This window comes from Argopecten irradians, chromosome 15 (assembly GCF_041381155.1).
Source record: "Argopecten irradians isolate NY chromosome 15, Ai_NY, whole genome shotgun sequence".
Classification (NCBI taxonomy): domain Eukaryota; kingdom Metazoa; phylum Mollusca; class Bivalvia; order Pectinida; family Pectinidae; genus Argopecten; species Argopecten irradians.
This window is the reverse complement of record NC_091148.1, coordinates 32530904-32557029: the sequence shown is the minus strand read 5'-3', so window position 1 is coordinate 32557029 and position 26126 is coordinate 32530904. Positions and strand designations below refer to the sequence as shown.

Genomic DNA, 26126 nt, shown 5'->3' with positions numbered 1-26126 from the left:
AAAGAAACTCTGTATTAATCCTCAAAACTTTGCAACATATGCCTAATCTCACATGCTAATACAATACGACTTAAAGGCTAGGCGAATATAGGTTTCTTTACTCAAGGCTTTTGACTCACGTATGTTTTAGAAGACAGAGGTTCTGCCATCTCTGCGGTATTTTAAGATAAAATAGGCTGGTAATATTCAATAATTGAAATAAAGTTATCAATAATTATATTTCCATGTTACACTGTTCTTAAGAAAGTGAGTTGATATGTTTTTAATATGCTAGCCCTGTTGATTCGCTATAAACAGACAGCTGAAGCAGAAAGTAATGACGACATTTTGGATTACGACAATACATTGTCTTACATCCGCCGTCGTGTTCGATTAAAGTTTTATATTCTGGACATGCTCGAACTTTTGGTACATTAGGTATGTTACTGAATTGCATTTTGACGCGCTCGCAGTTATCAAGAGTGCGCTGGGAAATGTTTATGTTATCTTTTTCACAATTGTGACCTGGATCCCAAGGTACAACACATTCCCAGCAGAAAGCGTACACGGATTTTCCGTCTCTCATACAATAGACACACTCCACTTGTTTATTGTGTGGGCTCAGTCTTGTACAATGGATCCCACAGGTAGGACATTGTCTTATATCATCGTTATAATCGATGGAAACTTTTGTCATTTTCCTGGAGAAAAATACAGATTCGTCATCGGTCATATCAGCTTTCTTGGATATCTCTGGAAATTCCCAAACTTCATCACATTGCATACACTTGAACGACAGGTCACAGCTATTGAGCTTGGTAAGGCAATATCTATACAGGTTTTCAGGGGCTGAAACCATAGTAAACCCAAAATTAAATAACGTCTAATTAGAAACCAGACAATACATTGACCAGTTAATATCACAGAATGTAAATAAATAATAAATTCACGCCTTTATAGACATATGCTCAAAAGTTAATGTTGATTTTAAAATGTGCCAGAGACACAAGTCTATAGAACGTTGTACAAAGTTTTCGAAGACAACACCTTAAGTTTCTTTAGTGTTAACGTTACATAAACAATTATGAGTCAATGCTGTCACACGTCAGTATAAGCGATGAAGATTAATAATTATGTCCATATTTATACATCCAAAGTCATTACTCGAGGTTTATACAATCAATAAATGTTCTTGAGTGAGGTTTTTCCGAAAATGTTGTGTATTCGTTGTTTTTTTTTTTGTTGTTTTTTTTGGTCGGTCATGTTTTTTCTTATGTTTACAGTAACTGTTGTGCATGAAAACACATATAAATTTTGACTATCTACAGTACTTAAAATATAATTCCATTGATACCCACCGCAAACCCTCCTTATTTGATGCATTCTAGGCAAACATGTCAAAATCAGATTTTGATACAATCTCCGTAACTTATCGGTCCAAAACAGATTTTGGCACGATTGTTGTTCGTCATCCACACGACATTTGTCCCCGTCTGTCATAATTACTTATTAATGACAGTTTCCATTTGTCAATACTTACTTCCTGTAGATTCCCTTCCTGTATTACTTTCCAATTACATTTTGAAATGGTCCCGTCTATGATTGTTTTTTGACCATAACAGCTTTTGACACGGTCCCCGCCCGACATTACTTACTTGCTGCATGTCCACAACTCATTTTGACACGATCCCCGTCCGCCATATCACCTTCAAACATGTCTTCATCGCTTGTCCTCTCTCTGATTGGCATTCGTCTATCTTTTCTTATGATCATGATTTCAGTAATGTCGTCAGTTCGGAATTCCTTTTCATCATCCTTTAGTATCTTTGTGTCTTTGATGACTTCAATTTTGTCAGTTTTTATTCCGAGTGACTTTGAAACAGTTGACCTGACCTCACGAACAGTTGTTGGTACATCAGCCTGTGGTACCTGATAATACATTTTCTAGTATACAATGATAATATATGTCCTGTATCTTCTTAAAGGTACCTTAATAAAAATGGGTTTAAATCTATAAAATGCAAATTTAAAACGAGTTAGATAATTGTATAGAGTCACAAAAGGCAAAAGCTTTTCGTTGATACTGTACACTTATTATCTTTTCCTGAAGTAATCTATTAAAAACCATAAGGTTTGTTGAATTAAGCTGTGAAAGTCATTCAAATGGACAAACACAATATGATGCTTTATAAAAATTGGTTACAACATTTATGCGTTGTAACATTTTTGTTTTTATGCTTTATATGTTTTTAGATGGAAACATAACTGCAAAATTCCCGCACAAATTTTGGACTACAACTTGGCTTCATGGTCTGCCCGTATGCATCATTTCATTGCACTGCAGATGTAAATATATTGATATTTATCCAGTCTTGACCGACAAATATATTAAGTATATATGTTTTTCAGTCCTATGTAAACACAACACAGTTTATAAGTTATTGAATATATTTGTTGCAGTTCGCTTAACGTTATGATGTTTTCAGTTATAAAAAGCCATAAAATACGACTTTGTTTTATTTGATGGTGGCTAGTTAGGGCTACCTCACAATCTCGCGACTACGCGACTTGACCGAAAATCGAGGTCGCGTGATTGCGAGGGCATTGTCACGAGGTTGCGAGGCGAAATCCCAAGCTTGCAACGCGTCTATTACAAAATGAGTGATAAAAATGGATTTGAAAAACTGTTGAAAATACAGCTTCCGGAAAAAAAACGGAAGAGGAAAAAAAGAAAAGAAAAATAAATCCGTTCAAAAGTATAGATATGAAAATGACAAAATCTGTATATCTAAAGGAAGGTTTTAGAAATATAAAGACTATGAAGTTAACATTTCCCTGTACATAGGGAAATCTTCAGACCATTTCAATGCATCAAGCAAACAATATAAAAGGTGAGTTGCCGGGCTTGACCAGGAAAATACTCCTCTTAAAATAGAGCGAAGTCAAGCTTTACATCAAACAATGGCTTATTTTTCCCAAAACGAGGCCGCATCGACAAACGGAAGCGTCCGACAATTTCCAGATAGCAGTGACAGTCCTGACACGGAATAACTAGTAAAAAACAACAAATCGAAGTGCGATGCGTTGTTTATGCATATCATATAATGAACAACACTTCATGTTACTGACATACGCTCGCTAGCTTAGTACATCAAATACATGTAGTTACATGTCACTGTCACTGCATGTCCGCCGACAATTAACTCGCCACTTGCAACACGAGTCCAACAGAATCCTAGCACTCCGCATGAAATGCGACGTCTGTTTCTTCTTGTGCTACATGCCATCTCTGATTTTCATTCCCCAGAGATATCCTAGGGTGCTGCAGATTCCATTCTAATTTCCGCGTTCAGCGATTTTGTTTACTTTTAATACGCAACAATACGCATGCGCGAAACTTCGACAACCCAATCCATCGCAGCTTCATTTGCATACTATTCAGTCAATTTGACATCGTAATAAATAAAGGTTTTCCTTCAATTTTGTATTAAAGAATCATTTGTTCAATATCATACGCATAAAGAAATTAAATGGAGGTATCTTTTAATTTGTTTTTCATCTTTTCTTCCGTTTTACGGGTGTTACAAAAAAATATATTTATTTGGTTGGGCAAAACCTACTTTTAATAATTACATGTAAGCAGTCTTTCTACAACTATCATCTAATTTAGCAAATATTAAGTAAGATGGCTGCAAATTCCACTGTATTCTTACTCAGCATTGTTTACCTACTTATTGAGATTGAATTTGAAATATTTATAAAATGATTTGAAAATAAACAACTTTGCAAAACAAATATACGCATGAGCAAATCGCTGCCTCCTTGTACGAAGTCGCGAGATCGCGAGCCTCGACTCGCCCTCTCGCTATCTCCCGATCTTGAATTGAGGTCGAAATTGCGAGGTCGCTATACTATTTCCATTTTATTGTGATGTCTAATACAAGTTACACATTTCTTTTCCTCGTCTGTTTATTGCTACAGTATGCGTATACTAGAAACCCATTTTAATGATTGTTGGTACTCACATTTACGATACAGATGGAGGTCCCTGCCACTCTGCGATATCTAAACCTATATTCTGAAAACTCTAAATGAGATCAAATATCAATAATAATAATTCAATTTTACACATTGCAAACTTTAAATTTGTCGGTATGTAATTAAAATACCGACTTACATTTTCATATAGTGTATGATAAACTTGTGAAATAAATTGCATGTTATCAAATGAAGATCATATTGTGAAATGAAATCAATATCATTGAAACAGGACATGATAAACATTATTCTTTGGCAGCTCAGCGTAAACAGCAGTGGTGATATTGTTGGTGCAATACATCAGTAAGATCAATACTATCACATGAATACAAACACGAACACGCCCTTTGAACACTGGCTGATCACAAAGATATCGGAATGCAAAGTATACACATTCAGTTGATAACAAACCGTAATACTAACAAAACTATATGATTATTTTATATTTTGTCGAATTAATACAAAACTTTAAAAGGTCAACTTCAGCAAAGATTGATCGACATTTTCTATCTGTATGAAAACAAACAAACAAACAAACAAACAAACAAACATACCAAACAAACATTTTGTTGTAAATTGAATTAAAACATGGCTGTTTAATTACTTACCACACCGTTCATGTGTGGAACGGCTAGGTTTGGTAAACAGGACTCCCTACCAACAGACATTAATTGAGACGTTATTACAGTATTTCTACCGTATCGGTCAAATTGTACCATGATGAAGACATTATAAATGTGCAGACTTTCAATGCTTTTAAACAACACTATTATACCAATGTTATACTATTGTTGACTTGGTCTGAGGATAAAGTGTAATATGTTTAACCAATTAAATTAATTTAAATATATAGCTAATCAGAATATCGTTAGAATCCTACGGAATATATTTTCTCCATACTTCATCGTGGTTGCTAGGGAAAAATAACTCTATTTTACACAGGAGGGGTGTAAGGAAGCTCACACGCGCTAGACAATAAGGTGACGTCATCAATATATGCGGCGTGCATTGTCGATAACGTCATCAATTTTGACGCATATCGACGTTTCTGTGATCATTACGCGATGAAAAAGCTGGAAAACAACGGGAATTTCATATTTTTTTCAGATGAGTATGGGAGAAAAAGAATCTTACATGGTTCTGTCAAGTGGACAAGCCTCGGGTTGAAATGCCAAAATCTTTTACGAGGGTTGAGATAACCCTGTCCATTTGATAGACCATGAAAGATTCTTTTAATCTTCCTACCACAGACGTTATATGTCTTTGGTCGGTTGATCTAATAACGAAGAGAATTTAGCGATAAAAGTGGAACCTGATGAAAGGTACAACATTGTCTGACGTTATAGTAACTACATGTTGTATTTACTCTCATAATTATACAATACAAATTATACATAGTGTAAACTTACCATGACTGTAAATCTCCGCTGTATGAAGATATGGTAAACTGTCCTGTGCTGTTTTATAAATGATAATTATTTTATCATAGCCCTATATAGATTGCATCTGTAGCGGAATGCCTCGCAATTCATCATCAGCTTTTTTTTTAACTCTATATCGTTATCAGAAGTTTAAATTGTGTATTTAATAATTTGATTAGATTAATGTCCCACTAAGAGCCAATGTCATTTAAGGCCGGTCTCCTATGTATGATGTGTGTAGAGTGTAGGATCAGTGTGTGTGGTTTCAGGTACGGTTGCCAGGTACTGACCGCTGGTCAGTGGGTTTTCTACGGGTACTCCAGCTTTCCTCCACTAACAAACCTGGCACGCCCTAACATGTCCCTTACTGTTAATATGACGGTAAACTAATAAACCGTGTGGTGCGCGTATTTTAAGACTGCGGTATATTCATGTTGTGTCTCCTTGTGATAGCGGCACTTTTGCCTTTTATATTGCTACCCCACTGACATATGCCGCTGAAGACACCGAACAAGCACATCCTACCCACTTTCTTTATCTCGAAAATTGCTCCATTTTTTGTTGTTATTTTCAATTTCTATCTCGAATTTTAATAACCTATCACTTACCTTCATGTTAAAAAAATCTACTTTCAATTTGTATCTGAAATTTGTTTTATAGTAATCATGTAATCACCTAAACTTATCTCAAATGATCAACAACATGAAACTACTGCCAAGTAAGTGTCTGCTGCAGTATTTCGTCCTGTCCGAGTATTCAATTTTATGTGCGGACTTTCAATACTATATACGTATCACTATTGCCCTTTTTGTATTGATATTTCACAAAGAAATACCTCAACTCGTTATAAACAGACAGTGGTATGACATACCAAGCTATCATGACGTGAAGTCAAGTATTAACGTGTTCACCCCTATAGAATCGTTTGAACTCTTCTTAGTCAAAGGTTGGAACAGTCCATTATTAATTATCGGGAGTAAATGATTTTGCTCTGATGCCCGGTGTTTCGGTAAGATAAAATATTCATGTAAAGTTTTGATAAAATGTGATTTTGCTGAATGTCTTTCCATTATGCATAATGAGGATATTCAGTAAAATTTGCAGCGAATTCATTTAGTAATTTTGTTTTAACAGGATAATTCACTTTGAAAAATAATGTGTTTTGTGTTATACTCTCGGTCTACAATAAAAACAAATATCACTACGCTTCACCACTTTTTTTTTATTTCAACTAATAATTCAAACTTAATTGTAAGGAACATTTTCATTGGCTAAAACGTTTACGTCATTATCCATTAAATAAATAATATGTTAATCATTGAACGTAAATGAATACAATTACAATGTAATAATTCAAATTTATAATTTACTTTAAACAATATTTAGCTAATTGAAAGTAAGCGATTACAATTAAAATGCAATAATTCAAATTTGGAATTTAGTTTAAACAGTATCATATCCATTGAATGTAAGTTAGTATAATTGCAATACCATAATTTAGTGAATAGGAATTAATTCAAAATATAAGCTTATGTGAATCTATTTTCTAAGTGTTCGTTTGGTATGAACTTTAATGTTCAAACTGGTAAAGATATACTCAACGAACCATATATACACAATTCATGGTTACTGAGTTATTTGCCCTTGCAGGTAGGTATTGATTGTGACGTCAGGTGTTTTTGAGCGTAACGTCATAATTTTCGGAGGAAAACGGTGTGAATTTAGCTCACAAAATAATGAAGTCACAATGGATATCTACCCACAAGGGAGGTAATTCTGTAATATGCAAAGACGGAATATCCGTAAGATGTCCATCAATTCATAACACACACCAAGGACTGCAGTTATTCGTACACACACATATATGTAAAGTATATAGGATATAATTATACAAATATTCCTGTTTGTCTGATCAATGATGCCAATAACTTGTCTACGAGGTGGCCAGACTCCACTCTGATCAATGAGGCCAATGACTTGTCTACGTGGTGGCCAGGCTCCACTCTGATCAATGATGCAAATGACTTGTCTACGTGGTGGCCAGACTCCACTCTGATCAATGATGCCAATGACTTGCCTACGTGGTGGCCAGACTCCACTCTGATCAATGATGCCAATGACTTGCCTACGTGGTTGCCAGGCTCCACTCTGATCAATGATGCCAATGACTTGCCTACGTGGTGGCCAGACTCCACTCTGATCAATATATTGATTTTAATATTCGAAACTACATATATAATAATCACAAAAATGAGTATAAACCGATGCTTCACGGTATATCTAGTATCCATTCTGATTTATATCCCCATAACATATCAAAACTATTCAAGTTAAATAAAAAAGGGCCGTGTTCTGGAAACGATCATGCATTATAGCAAATTAAGTCCCACTTATTTTACTTTCTTTTGCGTGTAAGTCTCTGAATAGGTGCCACCTCACAAATGGAACTATATTCACCACACGGAAGATTCCCATACTGATCTGCGGACTTCAGGCAGCTGAAGCAGAAAGTAAGTTTACATGTTGAATTACCACAATCCATTGTCTTACATCCGCCGTCGTGTTCGATGAGCACTTTACATTTTGGACATGCGCGAACCTTTGGTACATTAGGTATAAGACTATATGACATGGTGACTAGCTCACATTTATCAAGGATTTCTTGTGCGTGCTTGATTTTAGTTTTCTTACAACAGTGAAATATTTCCCATAGTTCATTGCAGTCCCAACAAAACGTGTACATGGCTTTCCCCTCTTTCTTACAAACCACACACTCCACTCTTTTATCTTCCGTGTTCTGTCTTGTACAGGTAATCCTACAAACAGGACATTCACGGATATCGTTGGAGTTTTCAATAAAAACTTTTGTCATTTTCCTGGAGAAAAATTCCGACTCGTCATCGGTCATATCTGCTTTCTTGGATATTTCTGGAAATTCCCAAATTTCATCGCATTTCATACACTTGAATTCCAGGTCACGGCTGTTGAGCTTGCTAAAACAATATCTATACAGGTTGTCCGGAGCTGAAACCGAATTCAGAAAACTATAATGGAACATGTAAGTCCGTGCAATAAAGTAATATAAAAACTTTATTATAACTCCATCACTCTACTCAGGAAATTCTCAAGATTAATTATCCGAATTAATCATCAATGAGGTTTTAAATAGACATATTATAACATGAAAACACACATACACATGTGAATATTAGTAATGGGCAAAAGCTGTTGTCAGCAATCTTGTTTTTCAAAATGGCCGTCTTAGATATACTTCAATTATAATATCTTGATAACTAACTGATATAGAATCCTAATTTTTGTTTTATATCTTTATTTTCAGTGTAACTGAATGCAAATATGAACATCACTAATTGGTAAAAGCTGTTGTTAGCCATCTTGTTTATCAAAACGGCCATCGTAGATTAATTGATATCTAATAACATGAAAGCTAATTTATAAAGTGTCCTTGTATTATGTATATACCTATGTATATAATATGTTAAGAACTGATAAAAGCTGTTGGCCGTATTTTTTATTTTTATTAACTTTGAAGATATTTTCAATGCATGGCTTAGTTATGATTAAAATTGTATTTGTTTTACAAGAACCGTTTGCGATTGACCGGGAACTCCCGAGAGAGGAATTTGTAAGTTGGTGTCGTGTTCCTTTTTTGGTCCATTTGTGTGTTTGAGTTTGAGTTTTACGGCCCAAGTTAAATTTAGGGGCTCCGCAATGATATCATTTATTGCATTGTCTTGTCTGGACATTATCTAATGTACTATAAGGCATTGGAAGTTGGTGTTTGGGTAATCCTATAAGGTAAGGCGGTATAGCACATACCAAAATCAAGTCACTGTGATGTTTCTTTTTGACTGTTATGGAAATCCATTTGTTACATTGTCCTGAAACGGATACGAGGATTTTCAAGTATATCGAAAACTAATACATAAGCATAGTCTGTGGTGGTTTGTTTCTGGTGTGATATATTCATAAAAAAGGGTGACCAATTCTTTTTTTACAAAAAAATTGCTACTTTTGAATAAATTTAACTATTGTCAAACAATTTTTAAACCATGAGTTGATTGGTTGGTTGATTTGGCTTGACTTTCTTTAAACAGCCAAGATCCCCGTGTAAGCAGTTCGTTGCGTGTATGGATGTATGTTTCAAGAAGTTGCTGTACGTTCGTATTGTGTCTCCATGTAATATTCTTTCAATTTTTATAGTACTATCCCAATCAAGCATGTCGCTTAACAACCCACCTGGTAATATTGTGCTGATAATGTGCAAACCAGTAAACTCATTCCTTTATGTTCAGCGCTTAGCAGCACAAGGAACTATCAACTTCATAGAAAATAGCATGTCTCAACCAGGAAACAGAACCCCCAGAGCCTTCCTTAACGAGGCGAATACCCACCCCGAATCAAATGGTAAAGTATTGTCAAGTCGGATGTTACGAATACAGATAAGATCCCAAATCAAGTCTTCTTTTAAGATCATACAATATTGAGACAACAGGTACACTTCTAACGCTCTACCTACAGCATTTAATTAATAATATATAATATTTATTGATCCAGTTTTAAACGCACTTGCAGTGGGATATTAAGCATAGTTTTGTTTATGTTTAACTTTTCTAAACTAACTCGATTGATGAGATCGGAATAACCATTCTATGCAGACCACCGTAATCTAGATCTAGTGTAGCAGCTAGTTCTGTCTGTTACTTATTATCATATGATAATGATATATTTGAGCTCGAAGCTAGTTTATAATTCTCTCTTTGCTTGAAAATGAATTCCTAAGATAGTAACATTAATTTGACGAACTAAAGGGCTCTGTTGAATATGGCAAAAGGTCGCAATTCCCTCGCCTACAGGACCAATGTACATCGTATAATGTTGTAGTACCTTATACTAACCGCTAGAGAGATCAGACATGCTTTTTTTCTTTCTGAAGCTGAGGTCAAAGGTAAATGTTTGTGATCTGAGTCTACTATATGGCTTAGTGGCTCACCTGGATGGACCAATATGCAACTATACTGCAAGTAGTGTGTTTATATGATACTTGGCACTGCATTATCGTCAAATGCGAATAAATTTGGGATCTTACGTTGTGTCTTCTTCATAAAGTATCTCTTTACATCGCCACACTCTTGACCGTGAGTTAAGAATATGAGGAAGGCTCTGGTTATGTCCCCTGGCCGGGACACCCTAGTCTGTAAAAGTGGTAGTCTCTGTTCTTGCTTAGCGCTTAGCGCTAATGAAGCTAAAAGACTGTAGGCCGGGATCTAGAGGGGGAGGGGGTCCACGTGCATCCCCCGCCCTCCCCCCACAACTTAACGAACCAATGTTTTTCTGAAGCCTTATGACCCACTGATAACGAAATCGAGAGGTAACATTGTATAAACTGGGATGAACTTCCGGTTATGACGTCATCAAGATGGCCGCCATCTCGAATTTCACTAAAGATTGAAAAATAGTCATAACATTGACATTTTTCAACCGAAGAAGACAAATGAGGCATCAAAATAACCACAATAGAACAACAAATACATATCAGGACCATGTAATCCAATATCTGTAGTTATTTCTACGCAGGAATTGAAAAAATCGGATTTTAAGCTCAAAAATGGTAGTTTTTTTAGCAAATTTTTCATATTTGGCTTGACACCGCAAAAGTGTTTGCCAACAGCGAACTATTGTTTTTAATCAGTTATTTGACCTCTTATCAATCAGTAAAAACAACACCAACAAAGAAAACAATGTTAACATTGTATAAGCTCCGGTTATGACGTCATCAAGATGGCCGCCATCTCAAATTTCACTAACAATTGAAAAATAGTCATAACATTAACATTTTTCAACCGAAGTAGACAAATAAGGTATCAAAATGATCATAATACAACAACAAATTCATATCTGGACCACATAATTCAATATATGTAGTGATTTCTTGGTAGGAAATGAAAAAAACGGATTTTAATCTCAAAAATGATAATTTTTTAGCAAATTTTTCATATTTGGCTTGACGCAGCAAAAATGTTTACCAACAACAAACTATTATTCATAAACAGTTATTTGACCTCTAATCACTCAGTAAAACAATAAAAATATATAGAGATACAAAAAAGAATTATTGTTATACCATCATTAAGTTTACAAAACATCACCGGGTGCGTATACTGGGTATATGCTATTTTTCTAACTCCAAACCGCTGACACTACAGTTTCCTGGTGTATTATAAGTTCCTTAAATAAGTTTGACTATTGGCGATTTATAAGTATGAAACATGAATGTAAAGTTGACAGAATATCTAGGTAGGACAAGTCACTGTTTCATTTATTTCCTATGCATAGTATAAACAAAATGTCAGATGGTTACCACAATGTCACATATTTCTTTCACTGAATCTCAATTATAGCCATTATCATTGTGCGTGCTTTCCCGCCTCACTGCACTATCCTCTGACGTGACTCGGCATGTCTGGTAGCTGGTACATGCAGTCCAAATCAGAGTAATCGAGATATCAGTATCCAATTCGTCGAAAGCCAGAGCGTCGTCTTCGATGTCGATGAGCTGATGTGACACTACATTACCAGTGGTGTTCTAGCCTGTCATCTTTCATGACCCATCCATGGCCAGAGTTTATATCAGGAACAACAGGTTCAGGGATGTGGGATCTCCTTCAGATTCTAACATATCGTATATGCTGTTTCAGACCTCTCAGGAAATTACACCAGATCCAGATTCTTCGAATTGTGGAATGATTCAAGCACCATACATCAACCTTGTGGACACTTGTGCGACTATAGATGGCACAGGTGATATCCTCGAGGTCTTTAATGAGGTCATTAATGTTAAATTTTATTGGTCAGACTTTCCCCAGTCCCTTGAAGGTACTGGTTGTGTCGCATCTGGTGTATGCGTGGATACACCATTGAAGACTCTCCAGAAAAAGTTTTCTACAGTGCTCTCCAGACTTGGCAAAGAGAGAAACTTTACTGTAAACCTCATTTATGACCTCACAGAACCCACCTGTGCCATCTATGGTCACTGAGGGTTCACAAAATTGAGGAATTGTGCTTCATACGAATTAAGGAAAAGCAACTCAACCATTCGCAGAATGTGGCTCTGATGTCTTTTCCATCCTACCGGAGAGGTCTGGAACATCATATACGATATGTGAATCACTAGGTTGAAAACAGGATGAGCTCCCACATCCTCGAACCCGATGTTATTGATGTTACCTCTGGCCATGGACGGTTGTCAAGTTAGAACTACGATGGTAAACCGGTAATGTAATGTCACATCAGCTCATCAGCTCATCGACACTCTGGCGAGAAAGCACGCACAACGATAATGCTTATCATTAAGAACTATTGAAAGAAATATGTAATACTGCAGTAACCATATGACATTTCCAAGTTAACAGTGGATGCGCTATTTCTAAAGGAAACAAATTTCGGAAAGTGTCGTGGTATTAACGGAAACAAATGCTTTCTTCAGTTTTAATTTGATACCCTTTTAGTTGGCGTTGTGCTGTAAAAATTCATTTTGAGACGCTACTAGTCTACAAACTTTCGAACATGAAAATGGATTATGTTAGGAAGTTGTCAAGTCCCACTTAGATATTAAGCCAACTTAAAATTCAAATGTGTTAAGATATGAATCGTCAATTGCCAATGTTATCTTCAGGAAATTCTAAGACATCCGGAAATTGTAGTGTCAGCGGTTTGGAAAAAACAGCAATCATATACCCTGTAAACGCACCCGGTGATGTTTTGTAAACCAAATGATGGTATAACAATAATTCTTTTTTGTATCTCTATATATTTTTATTGTTTTACTGAGTGATTAGAGGTCAAATTACTGTTCACGAATAATAGTTTGTTGTTGGTAAACATTTTTGCTGCGTCAAGCCAAATATGAAAAATTTGCTAAAATAATATCATTTTTGAGCTTAAAATCAGTTCTTCATTTCCTACCAAGAAATCACTACATATATTGAATTATGTGGTCCCGATATGAATTTGTTGTTGTATTATGATCATTTTGATACCTTATTTGTCTACTTCGGTTGAAAAATGTTAATGTTATGACTATTTTTCAATTGTTAGTGAAATTTGAGATGGCGGCCATCTTGATGACGTCATAACCGGAGCTTATACAATGTTAACATTGTTTTTTTTGTTGGTGTTGTTTTTACTGATTGATAAGAGGTCAAATAACTGATTAGAAACAATAGTTTGCTGTTGGCAAACACTTTTGCTGTGTCAAGCCAAATATGAAAAATTTGCTAAAAAATTACCATTTTTGAGCTTAAAATCCGATTTTTTCAATTCCTGCGTAGAAATAACTACAGATATTGGATTACATGGTCCTGATATGTATTTGCTGTTTCTATTGTGGTCATTTTGATGTCTCATTTGTCTTCTTCGGCTGAAAAATGTCAATGTTATGACTATTTTTCAATCTTTAGTGAAATTCGAGATGGCGTCCATCTTGATGACGTCATAACCGGAAGTTCATCCCAGTTTATAAATGTTACCTCTCGATTTCGTTATCAGTGGGTCATAAGGCTTCAGAAAAACATTGGTTCGTTAAGTTGTGGGGGGATGCACGAGGACCCCCCCTAGATCCCGGCCTACTGGCTTGGCTGTTGTCAGTATGCTTTCGGGTTAGATGTGTTTTCTGTATCTTTTGGCTGTATGCTCCCAAATCATACAAATGCCCACACATAGACAGCAGATTGATTACATTGCAATTCATGAATCAAAATGTGTACATTATATAACATAAAATACATAAATTTTTCTGTGGCGGCCATTTTGAATAAAAATACAATATGACTGATAGTTTTACTATTTAACTATCAAACTTATTAACATTCCTTTTTGCATTCAGTAATCTTGAAAATAAAGGTATAGACGCAAAAATATGAATTTTATATCAATTAATTTTTAAGATATAAGAATTTAAGTATATCTAAGGCGGCCATTTTGAAAATCAAGAAAGCGGACAACATATTTTACCAATTTACTACCGTTCATATTTGCATTCAGTAACTCTAAAAATATAGGTTTTGTGGAAAAATATAGGATTCTATATAAATTAGTTATCCAGATATTAGAATTTAAACATTTCTATGTCGGCCATTTTGAACACCAAGATGGCCGACAACAGTTTAACTCATTACTAAAGTTCATATGTTGATTCAATTACCCTGAAAATATAGGTATAGAACAAGAATTAGAATTCTATATCGAAAAGTTTTCAATATATTAGAATATAAATATTTCTATTCAACCATTTTGAAAAACAAGATGGCCGACGGCTTTTACTAATTACTAATTTTTATATTTGCATTCAGTAACCCTGAAAATATAGTTTTATAAGATAATTAGGACTCTTCTTTTTTTAGTTTTCAAGATATTACGCTTGCGACATATTTATGGCGGCCATTTTGAAAAATGACCACCATGGCCGTCAGAAGCCAGATCCGCTTAGGTTCCCGTACTCAAATACCTTGTATTTGGTTAAAGTAATGGTGTTATTTCAGACTTGTATCAAAAGTGCACGATTTTATGCTTAAGACTCCAGACTTTAAGTTGGGCGTCGCTCTCTTTGTGTAATCTTCAAAGGAAATATCTGCATACCTGGCATGTTTCCTCCTGAACTGCCTCCAGTTTTAACATGACCAAAAGAAACATCAAAGCTAAGTATTACGAAAATCACATCACCACAAATGTTGTTGAAAAAAATGTCACCAGAAATTCAAAACCCCTCACGGTACCGACACACGACTGTGAGCAATACAGGAATTCCTTCTTTGTGCGTACAGTCATTGACTGGAACCACCTAGAGGAAAAGGAAGTATGTGCCCCAACATAAGTTTCCCCTCACCTACCGTTGCTTGCTTGTTGTATTTCCTCAACTCGTTTTGACAAGGTCCCCGCCCGATATAACTTACTTTCTGCACTTTCCATAAGACATTTTGATAAGGTCCCCGTCCGACATTACTTACTTGTTGCATGTCCACAAGACATTTTGATACGATCCCCGTCCGACATTACTTACTTGTTGCATGTCCACAAGACATTTTGATACGATCCCCTGTGCCATTATATGGAAATGTTAAATATTTAGAAAATTAACTTTATGTATAATTCAATGAATACACTTAGTCTATTATAGTTACATGTATAGCCTTAGACATCAGGTCGCAGTGACCAGACCGTTATAGACGGTTATTCATGTATATGCCTTGTAGCTATCATGACCAAGTCATCGTTTTTTTGTTGCATGTCCACAAGACATTTTGATACGATCCCCGTCCGACATTACTTACTTGTTGCATGTCCACAAGACATTTTGATACGATCCCCGTCCGACATTACTTACTTGTTGCATGTCCACAAGACATTTTGATAAGGTCCCCGTCCGACATTACTTATTTGTTCATATCAATAAACAAAAATCATTTTAGAGACAGAATCATTCGGTCTACACAAGACATTTTGATACGATCCCCGTCCGACATTACTTACTTGTTGCATGTCCACAAGACATTTTGATAAGGTCCCCGTCCGACATTACTTACTTGTTGCATGTCCACAAGACATTTTGATACGATCCCCGTCCGACATTACTTACTTGTTGCATGTCCACAAGACATTTTGATACGATCCCCGGATGACATGCCGACTTACTTACTGTTGCATGTCCACAAGACATTTTGATAAGGTCCCCGTCCGACATATTACTTGTTGCATTGTCCACAAGACATTTTGATAAGGTCCCCGTCCGACATTACTTACTTGCTGCATTGTCCACAAGACATTTTGATAAGGTCCCCGTCCGACATTACTTACTTGTTGCATGTCCACAAGACATTTTGATAAGGTCCCCGTCCGACATTACTTACTTGTTGCATTGTCCACAAGACATTTTGATACGATCCCCGTCCGACATTACTTACTTGTTGCATGTCCACAAGACATTTTGATACGATCCCCGTCCGACATTACTTACTTGTTGCATGTCCACAAGACATTTTGATACGATCCCCGTCCGACATTACTTACTTGTTGCATGTCCACAAGACATTTTGATACGATCCCCGTCCGACATTACTTACTTGTTGCATGTCCACAAGACATTTTGATAAGGTCCCCGTCCGACATTACTTACTTGTTGCATGTCCACAAGACATAGACCGAATGATTCTGTCTCTTAAAATGAACCTTTTTATTATTTTGTATCTCTGATTTGTTCATATCAATAAACAAAAATCATTTTAGAGACAGAATCATTTTAGAGACAGAATCATTCGGTCTACACAAGACATTTTGATACGATCCCCGTCCGACATTACTTACTTCTTGCATGTCCACAAGACATTTTGATAAGGTCCCCGTCCGACATTACTTACTTGTTGCATTGTCCACAAGACATTTTGATAAGGTCCCCGTCCGACATTACTTACTTGCTGCATTGTCCACAAGACATTTTGATAAGGTCCCCGTCCGACATTACTTACTTGTTGCATGTCCACAAGACATTTTGATACGATCCCCGTCCGACATTACTTACTTGTTGCATGTCCACAAGACATTTTGATACGATCCCCGTCCGACATTACTTACTTGTTGCATGTCCACAAGACATTTTGATACGGTCTCCGTCCGCCATATCGCCTTCAAACATGTCTTTCCTAATCGTTTTTTGTCCTCTCGGTACACGCCTGAGCGGGTTATGAAAGATTATTTCAGTGATGTCACCATTTTTGAAGTTCTCTTCGTCGTCATTTAGGATTGTTGTTTCGTTTATGACGTCAATATCGTCAACGTTTTTCCCAAGTGATTTTGAAACAGCTGATTTGACCTCATGAACTGTTTTTGGGTTGGCCTGTGATAAGATATTCAATAACTCGACTTTATTGTTTATTTTAACATTTACATTTTGCCATACATACTCTAATTACTCTAATGATGTTCTGCATTATGAGTGAATAAATGCAGCCTATATGTGGTGTAGTAATACCTATATACATGAATGGGGGTTCTGTTTACTGACACCAAGTTAGTCCGCGCGAGGGGAAATGACAATGTAGTTAAATGACCCAGCTTGCTTAAATTCTTTTTTAATGTCTGGGTTATTTATGGGAAACAGAAAATTTGTCGAAAAATAGAGAGTTTCTGTTGCCTTTTCAAATTATTTCATGTTTTCATCACGTGACCTTAGCTGATCAGGTTAAATGGTTGAAGCGGAAAATTCAAGTTTCATTCGCATCTAAAATATGTTACATAGTTAAATAGAAAACAAAATGCAAATGGAACAATTGAAGGATTGTTAGATTGCAATTATTTGAGATATGAATGCAATCTGGATGGCAAATAAAGTAGAATGATTTTTATCCCACCAACATAATATGGTTGGCAATCCAAATCGCCTTTCTTCGGTTGTCCGTCCGTCCGTCCGTCAACAATTCTTTCTCAGAAAGTATAAAAAAATCTTTAAATGGGTGAATGTCTTTTAGTTTTTCTTTTGTAAAACTATTCGAGTAATTGTATAGAATATGAAAACGTCTGTAAACTGCTGGGCGAAAACGATGACAATAAAGAGAGACCGACTTTTTTGTTTCTATTTATACATATGTATCATCGACATCATATATATAAATAGATTCAAGAAATTATATCTGCTTTGAAGTAATCACTTGAAAAAATATATTTACCCTGTTACTGTCATGACATAATACGGGCAAAGAGCTATAGTCTCATTAAACTCATGAATCAAAGTTTCGATACGTTCGTTAAAGGCTTGTTTTGTTAATGTGTGTTTTTTAAAACACATTTCTTTTCCTTATTGGTGCCAATATATATTTCTTTTTTCCAAGTTTCCATCTACATTTTTTTATTTATTTCTATGATCTTAACATTTTATTATTTCATTGTACTCTTCAATATCATGGAGGAAATAAAGATTTTTAATGACACTCACATATATGGTGGAGATGGAGGTCTCCGTCAGCCTGCGGTATTTAAAGATGGGATATCCTGGGGACATCCAAAGTGAAATATTTACCAATAACTAACCAATCAATTAAAAACATAAATCATACATAGTACAGTATAAAACGCATACTGAAAAAAGTACATGAATTTAAAAATGAACCAAACAATATATAATTGGAATAATTTCGTTTTTACATAAACTATAGTTTACTTTCTATATTCAAATAGCAAATCATTTATTTGTATGTATTTTTATACTGTATTGTATATATTTGTACCGGGAGGAAGCTTTTGATAGATTTGCCCTGTTGCCTTTTGTTATTTTTCCGTTCTTTTATTACATTGAGATTTTCAGCTCATCGGTTTGAAACAAACATAAATACATATGCACAATCCACACTCACATCCATCCAAAACACATGGACATCGCTTCATTTAGAATCATGATCAATCATCACAATGATATTTCTTCCCATAGTTATATCCATGGTTAAAATTTAATACCATCGTGGTCCCAAATTGGGACCACACACTCCACGAGGAGCCCGGCGGACTGTATAGTGGACACGCTCATTAAGAATTGATGCAAAAATTAATTAATTTCATGTAATTATTTGGATCATTTTATCTTCTCTCTTAAAATGGGAATGATATTATATAAATACCAGCTTTTAGAAAAATACATATTAAAATAATCTTAAACAAAACAACGAGGCATGGCGAAAGTACTTCTTTACCCTTTATAAAATACTCATTTATCAGGAAATCTGACCCACAAACCTTAGAGTTATTTAATTGATCTATAGTTTTCAGAACTTCATTATCAGATATCTATTCAAGAAACATAGTTTGAAGTACGTTAACGTCATAGTTGTTCAAACATCAGACAAAAACATATTCTGAAATGAAATTGTTTTTACTGTTTGTTCTACATTATAGGCAGTACTTACCAAGCATACGCCAAAATGATTCAAACTGGAAATAAAGAACAAATCAAAATAAAGTACATAAAACAATTGACACAATATTCATTGAACCGTTATCTTTTCGTAAAACATTATCGCCTGCACACGGACCCGGGATTACAACATATTGGCATATCATATTGTACGTAGATCATTTTAAGGAATGATCAACATCAGTAAAAATCAGACCGCGTGTATTTTGATAGTTTGTTTGCTTGTTTGTTTGTTTGATTATTTTAACGTCCTATTAACAGCCAGGGACATGTAAGGACGGCCTCCAATGTATGCAGTGTGTAGCGTGTGTGAAGTGCGAGGTGCGTGTTTGGGGAGACTGCAGTATATTCATGTTGTGTCTTCTTGTATAGTGGAACTGTTGCCCTTTTTATAGTGCTATATCACTGATGCATGCCACCGAAGACACCAAGCAAAACACTCCACCCGGTCACATTATACTGACAGCGAGCGAACCAGTCGTCCCACTCCCGTTATGCTGAGCGCTAAGCAGGAGCAAAAACACCACTTTTATAGACTCGGCCAGTGGACAAAACCCAAAGCCTTCCTCACAGGGGCGAACGCTCAACTCAATGCCAAAAAGTGAGGCGGTGCCAAGGGAGAATTAGGAAAGATAAAGTCAGTTAGGAAGAAGAGAAAAGATAATATCCTAAGTTTAGTCGCCTTTTACGATCATGCAATAGGGACAGCAGGTAAAATTCTAAAGCCCTACCTGCAGGGCCCTATTTTAACAGTGTCCGTATGGTATTCAGACGCCATGATGAGTCTAAATAAAGACGGTAAAACATGTCATTTTGTGTGGTACGGCTAACTGACCATTACATAATCATAAATGTTGTCAGAGTAAAGGGGAGTGTCATTTTAGGCCCTCCGGTGGCCATGATCGATAAGCATTATTTTTTTGTTTACAGATACTCGGGGGTTAGGACATCATGATTTGACATATGATTAAGGTTAGGTCGGAGTCCCTTGTCAGTTATTCGGGGTTAAACAGGGAGGACATCTTTCTATTTTGTCCAGTTTTGCTGGAGTCAAATTATATTTTTGAGTGATTTTTCATGAATTATAATGCATTGATATGTTGAAAATAAAGCATATTGGAAAATATAACTTAGTGTCCAAAATAAAATCACAGTGACCTAATTTTGTAAAATGACAATTTTGCAAGAATAAAGTTCATAAGGTGCCATAATATACATAAATATATATATATCATATTATATTGAAAGGTATAGTCATTCTCTTTGATACCACCACACAGGAAATAAGCAAAGACAGATCAATGTCACCGAGCTTGGAAAAGGTTATACTCAGAACCACTGTACAGCACTTATGTGTCTCCACGCATACACCAGAGATATGCACAAAAATAGGTACCATATTGAAAACGTATGTTGCAATAGTATATTTGCATATCAACATCTATAAGTGACACAACTTACCTAAGTTTTAATTTGATATCCTATTAGTTGGCTTTGTGCTGTAATAATCTTTTTTGAGACGCTACTAGTCTACGAAATTTCGAACATGAAAATGGATTATGTTATAATAGGAATACATTTGAAGTCCCACTTGGATATTCAGCCAACTTTAAATTCAAAATAGTTAAGATATGAATCGTCAATAATCAATATTATATTCAAGAAATTCTAATACACCAGGAAATCGTAGTTTCATCGGTTTGGAAAAATAACAATCATATGCCTAGTATATGCACCCGGTGATTTTTTGAAATCCTTATGATGGTATACCAATTATTCTCTTTTGCATCTCTTTATATTTTATTGCCTTTTTACTGATTGGGAAGAGGTCAAATAACTGATTAGGAATAAAAGTTTGCTATTTGAGCTTAAATCCTAATTTTTCATTTTCTGCATACAAATCCCTACATATATTGGACTGCTTGGTCCTGATATGTAATGTGGTCATTTTCATTCCTCATTTGTTAAATTTGCTTGAAAAATGTCAATGTTAAATGACTATTTTTCACTTTTCCGTGAAATTCGAGATGGCGGCCATCTTGATGACGTCATAAAGGGATGTTCACATCCCAACTTATGCAATATTTACATAAGGGTTCAGAAAAATATTAGTTCAGGGGTTTGGGGAGGTGCATGTGGGACCCTCCTAGTCCATGGCCTAGATGTAATGCAACGCTTAACTCAGTATGCATTGGTTACAAATTGTCACATTTTACACATTGCCCCAGTTTGCTACCTAGCTGCAAAACCCTGTCAGTTGCGGATATCAACGAATAACAGCGGACACACACAGCGTATTTCATAAGCATGTGTTGAGTATGTATTGCGTATGAATAGCGTATTTAATGCAAATGATTGAACCGCAATCAAAATTTTGTGCTGTTCAAAAATCCTCGGAACGGAAAAGCTTGCACCTGCGGATAACTGCGGGCGTGTGCGGATGTTGGGCGACCGATACAAGTACGATTTACGAATATTACGTATGACCAGCGAATATCAGCAAATTTTGTGCGCAATCCATTCTCCCTAAATGCCAGTGGAACCGGGCCTGAAGATAAAGAGCTACCAAGTTTGTTGAGATGAATGGTCTTGACCTTCATTCAATGTCAAAAGGTAACAAGGGCCATGCTATTGGGCATGAAGCATCACCAGATAAATGACTACCAAGTATGTAAATATGAATAACATTTATTCATTGTCACATATGGGCCAAAACACCGGTACCTAAAACTTTTTAACGACATTTTGTCGAGTTCTGTCAAGTCTGGAGACCTGAAAGTGGGTCTGTAGCGTGCTGAGATAAAGGACTACAAAGTCAGATAATATGAATGACCTTGGCCATAATTCCTTGTTGGTGAAAAGCCAGTCAAATTTCTATTTTTTTTTTTTTAATTTTTTTTTATTTTCTTATTTGAATTTGGCATAAGCAGCGAAATAGATAAGAACATGTAACATGATTATATTACCTAAAATATATGGCAAGCCGTTTGGCTTTTTACCTATTGAAATGAAGATATCTCTATTAAATTAAAGATATCTCTATTCAAAATGAAGATATCTCTATTTAATTAAAGATATCTGTAATTTAAATAAAGATATCTCTATTTGAATAAAGATATGTCATATTTAAATACAGATATTTCTATTTCTACTGAAAATAGATATATCTTCTTTTAAATTACAGATATCTCTATTTCAAATTCAGATATCTCTATTTGAATAACAGATATCTTTAATCTTAATTGAGATATCTTTATTTTAAATAGAGATATATTTAATTATTGTCCAATTAAAGATATCTTTATTTAAAATAGAGATATCTCTATTTGAATTAAAGATATCCCTATTTCAAATAAAAATATCTTAAATTTTGTTTTTATAGATATGTCTTCATTTTAAATACAGATATCTCTATTTCAAATACAGATATCTCTATTTCAAATACAGATATCTCTATTTAAAATAGAGATATCTTTAATTGAATTAGAGATATCTGCAATTAATTTGCAATACAGATATCTCATATCTCTATTTGAATATATCTGTATTTACACGTGTTTGCTCAGTACGAAGATTAATTTTGAAACACAAAGAAAATAATGATTACTCCCTAATCCTGATCAATGTTAATGAAGCGCTTTTAATTGAATTGGATTTTAAGAATCCATAGATTAAACAGATAAACTTGCTATTTGGCGGGAATTTCTTAAGAACAGGACATGGCTCTCTGGAAAACAGCGAACTGTTGCAGCTTTAATTGAATAATATTGAAAGCGGAAACGTTGTAACACCGTCTGCATTCCCCGCCATATTTTGCGTCACTACTGCTTTACTTCCGTCATGCGCAAAACGGAGAGTCAAAAGAGCAGTCGTTTTTCCTATTTGATAGTTAAATACAGATATCTTCTATTTCATGCCAAATAAAGATATCTTTAATTCAAATAGAGATATCTGTATTTGAAATAAAGATATCTGTATTTCTACAACCATTAGAGAGATCTGCATTTGAAATAGAGATATCTTAAATTGAATTAAAGATATCTGTATTTGAATGAGAGATATCTGTATTTGAATTATATATATCTGTATTTGAATTAAAGTGACTTTATTTTAATGCAGATATCTTTATTTACAATGAAATGCAGATATCTCTAATTGAAATAAAGATATCTTTAATTGAGATATCTGTATTTGAATTAGAGATATCTCTATTTCGTGTTTAATTAGAGATATCTCTATTTTAAATAGAGATATCTGTAATTCAAATACATATATCTCTAATTCAATTGAAGATATCTCTAATTCAATTAAAGATATATCTAATTCAAATACAGATATCTCTCATAGTTGTAGAAATACAGATATCTTTATTTTGAATACAGATATCTTCATTGCAATGGGTAAAAACCCAAACGGCTTGCCATAGAAATATGTAAAATAATATATCGGCAACACAACCGAGGAGTCGGTGTAGGCCTGTTCTGTCATCCATTATAACCATACACTAACATTTAGTAAACAGTAGTACTCCTTAATTGTGCGAAAATACACATTTTTTAAAATTAAAATCTTCATCTACTTATTTTGAAAGGTAACATAAAGGGGAATAACTCTAAAGTGAATAATTATGTACAAACTTAAAAACGTTTATCGACATGAGTCAAAACGAAAGTAGAAAATTTACTTTTGATATTTATGTATCATATAAGCAGAGAATAATTCCATATGTATTATGTTTTACCTTGTCAATTATATATTATATGATTATTAGAGCTCGTGACCCTATATATCGTATCGATCCGGAATATAATCTTGAACGAGTTATTACAGACAATTAACCGTCACCATTCTGAATACGTGCTGGTGACTGTCAATTGTCTATAATTCAGTGGATTAGAAAAATTCCAAAAATACAGAATATATGGATTCAAAGTACAAAAATATATTACCCCGAGAACACCTATATATAGAGACTTATATACCATAACTTTACTTACCATGATTTTAAATCTCCAGGGAGACTAACCCCGTGTTCGCAGTAGAGATCTATTGTCCTATAATGACGTCATACTATAATCTGGAATTTCAGTCGTGAGACTAATCGAATACAAGAATTCGTTATCGAAACTAATTAAATTTAATATCACAGAATCATTTACCGTGTAGTATTAGGCCAAAAAATGTCTGTTTAGGGTTACATTGGCAAAACAAATAGGGTCGGTACGTAAGGGAGGATTTTTTTAAGTGTCTTTCACTCTAAAATAATGGCCGGAACCGGAGTCTGAGATCGAAATCCCGGTGCTTAATTTTTTTCCGTAGAAAAGTGGAGAAAAAAAATTAGGGTCGGGGGTAAAAAAATAGGTTCGGTCGGGTAACCCTAAACAGACATATTATTTTTTTGGCCTTAGGTAATATTCAGAACAATTTATTTTAGTGTAGATTTTTTTCACTGGGATGTGTCCGTCAAGCAAGTTAATAAAGTCAGTGTTTCCGTTCAAAATAAGTACATTTAGAACATAGAATTATCAAAAATTATGTATTTTCGCACAATAAGGCCTAAGTACTGTTTATTTGATTCTATTGCAATGGATGACAGAACATGATAACACTAGTTGGTTTCATCAGAGATCCGGGTCAAATGTATATACTATCTTTATCATCTAAATGTATATGTAATATGACTGAAGGCAAGGCCTTAAAGGACGCAGCCAGATGTTTCAGTAACCATTAATTATACAATGTAAAAAAGTTCAATTTATGGAAATAACGGAGCCGAATTTTCAGTTTATTTTTTTATTCATATATTCACACTGTCCTTGTCTCAAAACCCCCATTTCAGAAGGAAATCCACAGCTCAACTCGATTTGCGCTCTTCTAAGAAGAGATGTCTTCTCAGAAGATTTCCAGCTTCCAGAAGTAGAAGAGCTACAATCGAGTGAACGGAAGTTATATTCTGGAAGTAGAAGAGGACAAATCTAGTTAGACCCACACAAGAGAAAGAAAATTTTTTTAATAATTTTACGTAACAGATATTCCGTTTGGGTCAGATGATTATATTGGAAGGTGGTCTATCACTTCAACGCTTGCAAACAAAGAACAATAGCACTAAGCTTCTGCCGGATGAAGATTACGTTCGTCGGGTCATAAAAGCGTTTGAACCATATTGAGCTGAATTCAAAGCATCGCATTCACGCTGATGGGATTTTTTGCACTGGGTAAAAAAATGCCGCAAACTGAAGCTGTCAGTGTGTAGGATTGAATTTTGAAGATTGTGTTTTTCTTATATGTTCATGTATGCGTTACATAAGAAGTGCTTCGCGAAGGGCTGCGTCCTTATTATTGGGCCTCCATATAAATATATAGTTGCCTAAAAAACACGTGAATCACTGGCCAAAATATGTCAGTTTAGGGTTATCCGACCGCCGACCCTAATTTTTTTACCCCCTAATTTTTACAAAAAAAAAAAATAATAATAATAAATAAAAAAATGATAATGATAATAAAAAATTAAATTCGGGATTTCGATCACAGACTCCAGTTCCAGCCATTACTTTAGAGTGAAAGACAATAAAAAATAATGAAACAAAAAAAAAAAAAATAGATCCCGACCTACCAATCCTAATTTGTTTGCCATTGTGACCCTAAACAGACATATCTTTTGGCCGCATTAGAACCATCCAAAGAAAAATTCGAGATAGTGTCAGCAAGTATAA

General features: G+C 35.0%; 1 protein-coding gene and 1 pseudogene across 1 annotated transcript; both read right to left on the bottom strand.

Moving 5' to 3' along the window:
* Positions 1 to 270: 270 nt before the first annotated feature.
* On the bottom strand, positions 271 to 6507 carry LOC138308786 (E3 ubiquitin-protein ligase ari-1.1-like; annotated as a pseudogene).
* Positions 6508 to 6688: 181 nt separating this feature from the next.
* Positions 6689 to 24596, bottom strand: LOC138308416 (E3 ubiquitin-protein ligase ari-1.1-like). The gene is made up of 5 exons (XM_069249396.1): positions 24411 to 24596; positions 19406 to 19430; positions 18442 to 18497; positions 17085 to 17346; positions 6689 to 8462 (listed from the first exon to the last, which is right to left on the bottom strand). The coding sequence occupies exons 1-5, from the start codon at positions 24411 to 24413 to the stop codon at positions 7834 to 7836; spliced, it is 975 nt and encodes a 324-aa protein (XP_069105497.1). The 5' UTR covers positions 24414 to 24596; the 3' UTR covers positions 6689 to 7833.
* Between the last annotated feature and the right edge of the window lie 1530 nt (positions 24597 to 26126).